The 12,368-nt window shown below is 39.4% G+C and overlaps 1 protein-coding gene across 12 annotated transcripts in view; it reads left to right on the top strand.

Moving 5' to 3' along the window:
* Positions 1 to 12,368, top strand: part of MAP2K4 (mitogen-activated protein kinase kinase 4) — a 48,757-nt gene that overhangs the window by 6,233 nt on the left and 30,156 nt on the right. For 4 of the 12 annotated variants that reach the window (XM_083428411.1, XM_083428414.1, XM_083428408.1 and 1 more), the window contains exons 2-5: positions 3,791 to 3,823; positions 5,592 to 5,657; positions 10,998 to 11,021; positions 12,015 to 12,114. In XM_083428411.1, coding sequence (XP_083284537.1) covers positions 5,606 to 5,657; positions 10,998 to 11,021; positions 12,015 to 12,114 — 176 coding nt within the window. In that variant the 5' untranslated portion in view covers positions 3,791 to 3,823; positions 5,592 to 5,605. The remainder of the gene's footprint in view (positions 1 to 3,790; positions 3,824 to 5,591; positions 5,658 to 10,997; positions 11,022 to 12,014; positions 12,115 to 12,368) is intronic. The other 8 variants (XM_083428417.1, XM_083428412.1, XM_083428418.1 and 5 more) reach the window with 4 other exon arrangements.

Raw genomic sequence — 12,368 nt, 5'->3', positions numbered from 1 at the left:
TCTGCTTGGTTCCTGCTTGTGAATTTCATTTGGCATCAGGTTGGGCATACTGTGACTAGGATGCCGGATTAGATGGGTCATTTTTCTGCTCCAGCAGGCTCTTCTTATGTTCTTAAATCTGCACAGGATTATAATTTGTAGGCAGGTTTTTCTGGAAGGCTCAGAATCATAACATGTTTCTAGACCTCATGCTTTTAGAAAATCTTGGAAACATGTAGGCATACCAGTTAAAGACTTGAAAAACCTTGTAATGAATTGGATGTTGTATTGGTTCCCATTGGTTAATGAATACACCCTCTTTGTTCTTGGACCATGCCATCTAATACCTATCTTTTTGCTACTATGTTTTTGTTTGTTGCTTGCTTCTGATGTTCCTTGTGCCCTCTATATTTACATCTGACAACTTTATTTCTTCATTTTAGGCCAAAACAAGTTTCTTCAGCCCATCCAAATTTTGAAGTTAACATAACATAAAACTAATAAGACAGTTGCTCTCTATAATCTGTGTTTAGAATTCAGATGTGTCCTGTCCCAGAGGAAACTAGTTAGCAGAAACAAGCATTGCTCCCTTTACAGCCAAAAAGTTCTTGATTGTAATAACAGAATGGAACATTCTGAAAGGATGTCAGCTACTTTACTGAGACCATCTTGGTTACTTTCCTATTGTCCTTTGCTTTTTAGCTGATTTGGCTGGCTTTTTTCTTTCTTGCCTGAGGCTCTTGCCGAGCTTAAGTACCATATCTTCTGGATTTGTTCATTCATGGTCCTTTTCTCTGACTCGAGAAAAGATGGCGAAACTTTAGAAAGTGTAGCTTTCAGTGCTGGATAGCAAATTATGTCAAATGTTAAGCTGTATGAGTAGGCTCAATGTGCTTCCAAGCTGTTGTCAAATGCCAGAGTAGATTCTTTCCTTTTGATTTGCATATGATTCCAAATCCCTTGTTTTCAACTTGCAACTGTATATTTGCATAGACTTGTTTTGGCTTCTTTCTTGGGCTAGTTATGGAAACTCAATCAGAACCAGCAACCAATTTTTTTAAAACAACTTTTTAAACTAAGTAAATTTTATTTCACAATATCTGGAGATTTTATCTGTTCCTGCATCTTATCAGAAAGGAACAAGTATGTTAGCCCTCTGTCCTAGAGTTTTCATTATTTTTTTCCCCAGATTGCATATACACAGTAACAGACATTGCTTGTACTTTTCAGTCAAATATCTAGGGGTGTTACTTTTTTACTCCTGTTCTTGGACAAGATGGTCACTCATTTATTCTGTTTCAAGTGTAAAAGCATCGAATTTGGTGCAAACTTTCCTTCAGGCGGGCTGTGGTATTTGGTAGAAAAGCTAGTTCAAACCTTTTGGCAATGTCCAGTGAAGTTTTCACTAGCTCAGGGATTTCTGCTAGTGAAACAGAACTTATCCCTCTTCTCCCTGTGTGCCCCTCCCTGCAATCTCCCCAAATCCTCTTTGCAGGGTTGGGAGAATCCCCAGAACACATTAAAGGTGCAAAAAGGTGGGGATATTGGGAGAGAAGAGGGAGGGGAAGTTCCACTTTGCAGCCAGAAGTCCTCGCACTAGCAAACATACTTGATTAGATTCTGCTCTTTATTTCCAAATATGTTTGGAAAAGAGTAGAGAAGGTGGCATTTGGATCTGTGTTTTTTACTTTCTAGTTTCCAAGTTGAGCTCTATATGAATCTTACCGTAAAAGAAAGGTAATACCGTATTTTTCTGTGTATAAGATGCCCCCATGTATAAGACGCCCCCTATTTTGGGGGAGTCCAAATTAAGAAAATACCCCTCAGCACTACCCATGTATAAGACGAGCCCCAATTTTAAACCTTTTTTTTTTTGTTAAAAAAACCCTAGTCTTATACACAGAAAAATACGGTATACTATAGGATCAGCCAAGCCCAATTCTGATGCTTTGCCAGTTATTGCAGAAAAATGCCCAGTTTAGACAGACGAAGCCGACACTGTGTTAGAAGCTATCAGCAGTGCCTTAAGAAAACATACTCTGCTTATATCATACCAGATAGTTACTTCTTATCTTGGTCAGAATGGCTGCATTCACACATCAGGACCCATAGTTAACGAACCATAGTTTACCTTGAACACACAGATGGTTCCCACTTAGCGCCTCCCCTTGGATCTGGCAGCAGTTAACCACAAACCCTTGCTTAGTATATCATCTGAATCTGAGGTTGTGGTTTGTTTAAGTCCAAACAAACTATGATGTGAAGCCAAGATTTGTTCTTGGTTTCCTGGCCATGGTTTGTCTAAGTGAAACAAACCACAGCTCCCAGTTCAGACAAAATACTAATGGAGGGATTGCAGTTTGTTGCTCCTGCTTGCCACAGAAGAGGAGCAAAGTGAAAGCAGTCTCTGTGTTCACAATAAACTATAGTTAATGTGCAAATTGGGCCATTACGTGTCAGATAGTAATGGAATAGAGGTTGGCCAATCAGTATAAGTGATGACATGCTAAATGAAAGCTCCATGATTAAAGGCAAGTTTTATCTGATTCCTGGGGGGACGGGACGGGGGGGAGACAGATTGTTGCTATTACATTCATGTCTTGCCTGTGACTTTCCTATGGTTCTTGTTGGTCCCTACTAGAAACAGAATGCTGAACTAGGTATATCACTGGTTTGTTGCAGCAAGGTCATTATGTTGTACTCAATGATTATGGCTGAGCACAGAAGGCTGCCATTTTCACCATTCACACTTATATACCTTTGAATTTTCACGAGTGCAGCTAGTATAAACCTATCCTCTCAGTTGACCATTGGGCTTCAGCTAGTTTTGTATTGAAAGAAAGAAATGAATGCAGAGGGTCAAGTGCCCTGTAGTTTCATGGATTACTATGCAGGCCTTCAACAAGTCACTGTTTTCTCAGCTCCACTTTTGCAAGTGGCAAAAAATATATATACTAGCATGTTACATTTAAAAAGTCATATGCGACTTCCAGTGTTTTGAGAATGCATTATCCACAATTTTGGGGCAAACATGAATCTTCATATTGGGCACAAAATATAGCAACCTGAATTTCTCATGTCTTATTTAAAAATAGGATTATTATTTATTTATGTTCAGAGAATGCTTAAGAGAAACCTCAGAAACCAGAGAACGACTCAACTGGATTTTCAGTGGGGAGGGATTGAAGTATTAGTACCTTGGATATGTACTTGCTCCTCCTTACAACTAGCAAAAGTGACATAAATTATGCAAAAAAGTAAAGTAGGCAAATTGGGTTTATCTGCATTATTTAGACAAGCTGGAGAAACATCTGTCTGTCTCTAAAACAAAGTCAGATATAATTCTGCAGTGAATGGTGAAAACAGACAGTGATACTTGCCATGCACAGTATACCCAGAAATACAAATCTAATATTGTGAAGCCTTCATGATGCGTGTACTTATTTAACTTCGGAAAGTACATGTGGGAAACTTCCTAGCAAATCACCATTTGTTCTTAACATTTTGTTTAAAGTTAACAACAAACTAATACTTAACCTCTGTAGCTGACCTGACCTGGACAGCCTTTCTGATGCTTTACTGATGTTTGGGACACTACTGTATAGTACAACTTTGACTTTTCCAAAAGGTATTAGATATTGACAAGAAAACAGGTTATTGGAGTACTGTCTTTGCAATTCAGGCAGTGATTTAACCTTTTACTTGGTGTTTGAGGGTGCTTTTTTTAAATGAACATGAAATGTGATTTTTAAAGGTTGTGCAAATATCTATTTTCCAGAAAATGAACTAGAACTTATCTTTTTTGCTTTAGGCTTTCAGATAAACTTCTGTGAAAAAGCACAAAGTAAGCTACATGTTTTATAGTATTCTGCTATTTTATTTTACTTTATTTTTATATCATTCTTGGTACTGGGAATGTGTCCACTGTTGATCTAACTAACCAGCCATGCATTAATACATGGGCAGAGCTTCCATTTTTCATCTTGCTACCCAAATCTAATTCTGTTGATCTGTCAATAATTCTTTAGTATCTCTTCTTGGATAATAAACTAGAGGTCACATAGATAGTTGTTCCTAAATTGTAATGAATGAAAGATTTAAGACTTTTATAAAATGAAGTGGAAATATAGATATTTGGGGTTTAATGGTGTCTAACCACTTAGTGAAAAAGTAATCATAGGAACTGAGAGGATTATTTCAGTAGGGGCCCAAGCCACTTTAGTGTTTCTGCTCTTGTTTTAAAGTTTGGCATGAACTGCTTTGCATTGGCCTTGGTAGCGTGACACAGTAAACCAAACAATGGCTCGCATTCACTTTGCTCCTGCCCAGTCAGTTTGGTATAGCAGTGGTGCCAAAGTTTGGCTTAACAGGTCATCTGAAGGTGGGATTGTGCTTAAACTCTACGCTCCTTAACTGTGATGTAGTCAAGAGCAAACCTTGGCTACGAACCATGATTAAGGAGGAGATAACCATAGGTCAGTGTGTGGACGATACACTAAGCCAACCTTGGCTTCATTGTTGTGCTGAGCTAAAATAATCAGGGATTATCAAAGGGGTTGCGTTCTCCCTGGGAGCTAGCATGTTTGTGGTAAGTCATGGTTTGGCTTAATGTTACACGGGAATGCGACAACTGTCAAGCCATCAATCCAGTAGTGTAATGTCTAATCTGATTGGCACTGGCTCTCCCAAGATCTCATGGAACAGTCTTTCCCACTGCTACCTGAGATCATTTGAGTGGAGATGCTGAGCTAACTTTTGTCATGCAAAGCTTGTCCTCTGCGACTGAATCAAGGTATTCTACCATGGGCTCTGGTTGCAATTTAAATGACCCAGTAGTGCTCTCTGTGTACCTTTGGAATGATAACTTTTGAAAACATGACTGGATACATCATTTTGAAACTGACGTCTCTATAAAAGTCAGGAAAAATTGTCAGTCACTATCATCCCGTGTTCGGATGATTAATGGAAGCTCTGCACAATTAATTTTTTCATTGTTTCATTCTCTTATGGCATTCATTTTTTAAAATTGCTATGTTCATTATATCGTTATGATTGCCTGCCATGCTTTAGTGGGAACTTTATTTGAGACAAAAACAGCACTGCTAGCATTCCCCCCGCCCCTTCTACTGGGTACACCTTGTATAGTTAAACACATCCGTCTTGCATTCAGGCTGCATATATTTTTCATTTTTATTTGAAGCTAATGGATATGCATATTTAATTTTGAAATGATGAAATGCTTGTAAGATGACTATTGATGCTCAGTGATTTGCTGCCTAAGGGTTCTAAAGATGATCCCTAGTAGGAGGATGGTAATCAAGAAATGCAAAACAGTTTGTGCCCCAAATATCGCCACCAGCCATCTAGACGATCAGAAATGTAGTTTGCCTCCTATTCCAGTACTATGGTTCCTCTGGGAAATGCTATTTTGTAGTCAGTTTGTAATGCATTTTTGCAGCACTGTGAAGGTATATACCGACGACAAAGTAAACTGAAAAAAATTCAAGTGGTTTCTGAGATAACTTGCATGGTATTTTGGCGCCTTGTATTTTCCTGCCACAACGACACATCTGTTGTTGTGCAGAATGCTGTTTCTCTTGCGCCTCTTGCAGATAGTGCTATCCCCATGGATGAGGAAGTGCTAGTTCTTAAAAGTGAGGGCCATAACAAGAATGAAGGTAATTCTTCAAACAAACAAATAGGAGCTGTGGGGGCTTCCAGATCAGGCCCATGGGGGTGAAGGGGAACTGTCTCTGCTGTAGCCCTGATCTAGATAAGAGGCCCCATAGCTACTACTGGTAACCACAGGAGGATGGGACTCAGGTTGAAACTAGGGCAGGGGTAGGCAACCTAAGGTCCGGGGCCCGGATGCGGCCCATTTGCCTGTGGATGGTCCGGGAATCAGCGTGTTTTTACATGAGTAGAATGTGTTCTTTTATTTAAAATGCATCTCTGGGTTATTTGTGGGGCATAGGAATTCGTTCATCCCCCCCCCCCAAAAAAAATGTTGTCCGGCCCACCACATGGTCTGAGGGATGGTGGACTGGCCCACTGCTGAAAAAGGTTGCTGACCCCTGCACTAGGGTTAAAGATTCCCTTCTCCTTCCTGTAGTTCCAATCCAGTTTTCAGGAGTAGGAGTCCTTAGTTCCTATTTACTTTTTAAAAGTGAAGTGAAAACCATCCTTTCTGTTTTGTCCATGAGTTGTGGTCCCTCCAAGCAAGATGCTTGTGTAAAACAAGAACTAATGCTTTAGCCTCATTTTTTCCTCTGGCTTCTTATGCTCTACCTATTGCTTGAATCTTGTGTCTTATGACTTCATTCTACAGTCACCACTTCGTGCCATTAAGGACTCCTGGTTTTTTTTTGGGGGGGGGGGAGTGTAAGCAGATGGCTTCTTAAAAGATTAATGAAGTTGTCTATAGCAGTATATTTCAAGCAGAAATAATAAATGGGGACTGAGTAACTTGGGCAGCTGTGAAGGTCACAGCAGAAAAAGTAGCATAAGTAGGTAGACCACAGATTATTTGCATATTTTTATTCATAATGAGCAAAGCTTATAAAATTTGCATAAACCTTGTGGCCGTCAAGTCATAGTTCTTAGACATTTCAAAACTCTCCATGCCTCTGTTAATGCAATTTGCAGGCACTCCCTTCCTAAATACTTTTAATTAGAAATCAGTTCAAGTGATTTAAGTGGAACATCATTTCATGTAAGTATGCTTTAGGGAACATGTTCTAAAACTGGTGATATTTGTAATAATTCTGGAGATGGCTAACAATTGACAGTGGTTTTAATCTTAAGGCTTAGAAATATGGTCTTTCCTTGCAAACAAATATTCCCTGTGGAAACAAATATTATCCTGGTTATTTGTATTTTATGCAGCTTTTATATCTTAAAACTAACTACATTAAAGAGTTTTGAATCCCCAGAAGATCAGAATTGTGACACAATCTCTCAAATCAGGAGATAGTATTAAATAGCCCCAGCTGGGGTGTGTGTGTGTGTGTGTGAAAGAATTGGAAAGCTGTGAATGGGGCAGGATGATCAGCGATTTCTTACGCAATGGAGGGTATGTTGGCGGTTCACTGGAGAAAGCATTTAGAAGCAGTCCTGCCCTGACCACCCTCATTTATTTTCTCTGCAGACAGTATTCAACTAAATATTGTGCTAGCACAAGGGGATTTCCCTTCGTTTCTTTTCCCCACATGCACCCCATGCCATCCCCAAATCCCTGAAGGATAGGGAAGAAACCCCAGAACATTTAGAGGGCATGCAAGCGGAAGATGGGGAGAACATTTCATTGTACAGGGTGAAGTCCTTGTGCTGACCTTAGCACTATGCTTCACTTTAGCTCCACCTTAGCACTATGTTGACTACAACTCAACACCTGCTAGATCAGTCAAGAACATAGCTCCCATTCCTGCAATCTTAAAAAATGTTATCCTAACCAGAGAGATTATCCCAATTTTTTTCCATAACTAGTTTTGGCAGGAGGGTTACTTTCCATTCTCCCTAAACGTGTCAATATTATTAACCCAATCTTTCCATCCATTCTTCCTTTCTGTAGTAGTTCTCTTCAAATGAGTTTCTAAAGAAGCAAACCTTATTAATCTGGCAAGTCCCTGGTTCACACATTATCTATAATGATGGTAGTGTCCTGGCTGGGTTTTTAAAAAACCTTTCTCCTGTCTACACACTAAGTCTTCATGCAGCGAGAAGGTGACTAGCTACAGAATTCTGGCAAACCCAAGAGATTCAGTGACTGATGAGTGCCATCTTCACTAAGGAGGAGTTGTTAGGAATATGTTGCAAGAAGTATTTGGGGAGAGTACTACCAGAAATAACACACACAGAAGCCCTAGCAAATGGTATAATTAAGGCAATGTGAACACATGATGTGGACAGTGCAGATGAGTCCACTAGCTCTGAAGTTACTTGTTCTTTCCAGGCTTCTAAAATGTTCATGTGTCTGCATATAAACAACCTTCCACACATTTGCCTTCCATTTGCTGTAAGATGACTGAAACAGTGATGAAGGGAAGCGGTGGAGCAAGTAATGCTAGAATGCTCATCCTACTGCCCTCCCTATTATGCTTAAATTGACCAGACTTTGGACTAGAGAAGTAGTTTCTTCAGTTCCAAAATAGTAACGAGAGAAGAGCTAGAAGCTAAAATGTAAGACATAGGGACAAGACCTAGAAGGTGGGGATGGTTCTGTACATCCATCACAAATTAAGGAAGAGGCTTGTCCTTTTTCATACTCCATTCTGTCCTTTCCCCTTGTTTGGAATCTCAAAAGGCAGACCAGGGCAGTTCTACTCAAAGTGGTGGTCCATGGATTTGTGCTCGTCTGCCTCAGCTGCTGGTCCACAACACCACCACCACAGCCCAAGTTGAGAGGGATGTTTCAGGGACTAAATATGGTACCAGTTCCTGGCATATCAGTGGGGTGGGAATTGCTGGTCCACCACATCAAACAGTTTGAGAAACACTGGACTAGGGAATGCTTTCAGGACAGCTATTTTTCTGCTGTCTGAATACTTAGCTTTCAATACTACTCATGAAACAAATCATCAGAGCTTGTGAAGAATTTCTGTAAAGGGGAACAGTATAGTCCGGCATTACATTTAATATAGAGATAGTGTTCTTCATTGTGCCTTTTGGTTGAAGATCTTTAGGTTATACTACTGATATTTATTCCCAGCTCATCCATAACCAGGACAGCTACATGTACTATTTTTGTTAATCAATACGAGATTCTCTTAGCAAAATTCTTACACTGTGGTTTAAAAGAGGTCCTTCCTTCTGCATAGCAAAGTGTTTTATTGAACTATGTGCTTCTTCAAAACCCAACCCTCTAGAGTAGATTTTCTGGGGGAATGAAGGAAGGCTTGAATAAAATTGCATGTCTCTTCCTCCTACTGGAGAATCCTCTGAGAAGAGCAACACTCATAGGATCTCTGGATTCAAGCTCTTTATCTTAGATCTATAATGCCTTATTTGTCTTTGTCATCGCTAACTCCCATTTTGCACCACTGAAAACATTAATTCTTGGGAAGCACAAGAGGAATTGTCTGCTGAGCCCTAGAGTTGCCCTCCAAAGGAGCCAGGCAGCAGAATGTATTGATGTCCAAGTGGCATCCTTCTAAATTATTGGTCCTAAAGCTAAATTCTAAACAGAAAATGTGGGAATAGTATGTACAGAAGACAGGTATGAATATGGGTTGGTTGTGCACAGCATTCTATCTAGTCTCTTGGCTGGACTGTCTTTTTATTGATTTAATACCACTAATCTCCATGTCTGCTGTTGGTAGGAGCAGAGATCAGTATGTAAATCAGTGCAGTTCCCATGTTGAATGTGAATATTGAGTACGTGTACTGCATCCAACAACCAGTACCCTACAACAAGGCCTTATTCTTCAAATGTGATCAGTTTTGTTTGTTTGTTTCTCCCAATTTTTCCTGGAACAGAATACAATGATGGCATTCGTGTACCAGGTTCTGGTCTTGTAACAGCATCATTGTAGTTTCTGGGGAAGACAGAAAAGGCAACCCAACTCTGACCTGCAATAACGTTATCTGTGCACCAACCTGGTGCATAATGTGTGTATACAGAATCATGGAACTGAACCCAACGTTTATTTCATATGTACTGCTTAAATCTGTAGACACAGGCCAGGTCACAAAAATCAGGTTAGACTTTTAATAAAATAGGTATGGAGGTTTTTTGAGTGGATTTTTTTTTTAAAAGTAGAAGTGTTTTCTGTTACAGGCATATCTAGAATTGCATTCAATTAGATAGGCTTCCCAGCTTTTCAGAATTAATAACCCAATGTTGCAGGTGTATATGAGTCAATCCTCTTGTTCTTGCAGCATCAGAAATAGAGCCTTCATCTTCATTTCCTTGTGAAGTCACTTGGGAGGTATGAGGCGCTGGTGGTGTCACACAACAGTGTGATGTCAATGAAAGCTAGCAGAAATTACCTAACTAGCTTTAGTGTCATATATCCATAGACTTGGGTTTATTAATTGGGTCTTGTGGGGTTCCTCTGATTTGGGCCTTTCTGGTATTATCTGAACCACTAAGTTGCTGATACCATCTTTCCTGTTAGCATGCAGAAAGCGGTGAGGAAGATGCACTCCTGCAGTTGGTTTTAATCTACCGTTTAGATATGTCAGTGTAAAGTGGTATGATTGAGGCATTGTGGTAAGCCATATGCCTTGAGCTTATGCAAATGAAAAGTTTGAATTAGCTTCTATATATGTGCGTATGTATGTGTGTATGAAAGAACATGAGGGTAACAGAAGAGCAATCCAGCAAAAACAACTTGAGGTTAAAATGCATGCCATGTTGGTTTAGTTGAATTTCTTGCTTACGTTAGATACTGAGATGCAGGGCCCAGGTGCTTAAGACCATACTGTACAATCCTATACATGTTGACTCAGAAGTAATTCCCATTGAGTTCCGTAGGGTTTACTCCCAGGTAAGTGGTTATGGGATTGTAGGCTAAATCTAGCAGGCAGATTTCTGAAGTATCCAGTTGATTACTCTCCTGGAAATAAATCCCATCAATTCACTTCCTTGTTAAAGTGTGTTGGTATTAATGTGTCATGTGCCAATCATTCCTATGCATTGCAAGGGACTTGAACTAGATGATCCTCGTGGGTCACCCTGCAATTCTATAATTCTGTGATTGAATAACAGGAATGTTAATAAGCTGTTTTAAAAAACTTAGGTCAGTTCATCCATTTGCTAACAAAGGAAGTACATTATTTTTAGAAATACTCAAATTTTGCATCAGAATTTTAATTCTGTTATTGAGTTAGACAATTTAAATTCTTTTCCTCAATGTGTTAAAATAGATCAAGTTTAATCCAAACATGATTTCCATAACCTGTCTGTCTGCACAAAACATTTATTATTGAAGTTTGCTAAGTGGAATTTGTGCTATGGTGCCTCATTAATCTCCTTTACTTCTTCTCAAACTGGGGCTTCCTGCTTCCTTGACATGAAGACTGTTGCTGTGAGGAGATAGGAGGTATGAAAAACCAGACAGTCAGTAAACGTGGGGTGGCCTCTGCACACTTCATTGCAGAATACATGGTAGTAAAATGTTTGATAGGCTCAACTTTAAGTTCAACAGCAGCTTTAACTTGCCACTTGCTATAGTTGTGAGATACAGCAATGTATTTATGCTTAGGAAACTTGCACACATTTATAGATGCTATATGTATTAATATGCCAGCAGATTCCTCTTCTTTTTAAGCGAGGAGTTCCCCATTCCCCATTGGCTACAAAAAAAGCACATATACACTTGCTCTCTCAACACCTGCTGGCATGTGCAAGTATGTCCTTGCTCTCTTGCATTCACACATTCAGGCTCGCAGATACATGTGCATATGCTAGCATACTCCTATATGCACACTGATCTACACATTCTTTTTCATGCCCAGAAATGTTTTCTCAATTGCATGCAGACCTGCACATCTCCCTTCAGTAGGCAACAGTATTGGCTTGTTTTTGCTAGCTACTTTTGCTGGATTTTGTGACCCAGCTACATCACATAGTGGTAATTCAAGCTACAGTCAAGGCTGTATTCCTGCCCTTATTGAACCTTGTACACATCCTATGCATGTTAGTGCTTCAGAATAATGAGGTGATATATTTTGACCCTTGACCTAGCAATATTATCAAAAATATGAATACATGGGAAATATTTTGCGGCTAGTCACCAGCATTAAAGGAAGGGGTTTTAGTATAATTGTAAAAACAAGGGCATTTGTAGACCAAATAAGCTGTTTGTCAGATGTAGACATGCTCAGCGGCTCAATTTGGAGTTAAGTTCAGAAGCCCTATCCAATGACTAATCTATTGATATTGCATATTAAATGTCATTGTTTATGTGAAATGTTTCATGTAGGGAAGAATATGTTATATTTTTTGGTTCTGGTTTATTTTGGATGCTTTCAATACAGTAATATATGTTCTCTTGCCGACAAGAGTGTTTTTTGTGTGTTTGTTTATCTCTCAGGTAAGCGCAGAGCACTGAAGTTGAATTTTGCAAACCCACCTTTCAAATCCACAGCGCGATTTACTTTGAACCCTGGAGTTCCTTTTCAGAATCCACACATGTGAGTATAAAGCCAGAAATTCCACCAGATGGAACCATTTTGAAGTAGGAAGATAAAGCACTTTCCTTTGTCACACAAATTTTGTAGGCAGTTCAAAAGATAAAATTGTAGTCTGGACTGAGACGTAGGATGTTCTGTTTATGTAACATTTTCTCATGTATTTTTGGAACTTCAAATAAGCTGTTTTACCTAAAGGCTTAAAGCAAGACTACTCCTTTGAACTGTACCAAAAAAAAAAGTCCTGTCATTTGCTG

Source organism: Podarcis tiliguerta (assembly GCF_965153285.1).
Source record: "Podarcis tiliguerta genome assembly, chromosome: 2".
NCBI lineage: Eukaryota > Metazoa > Chordata > Lepidosauria > Squamata > Lacertidae > Podarcis > Podarcis tiliguerta.
Note: the sequence above shows the minus strand (reverse complement) of the source record. Positions and strands in the feature narration are given on the sequence as shown.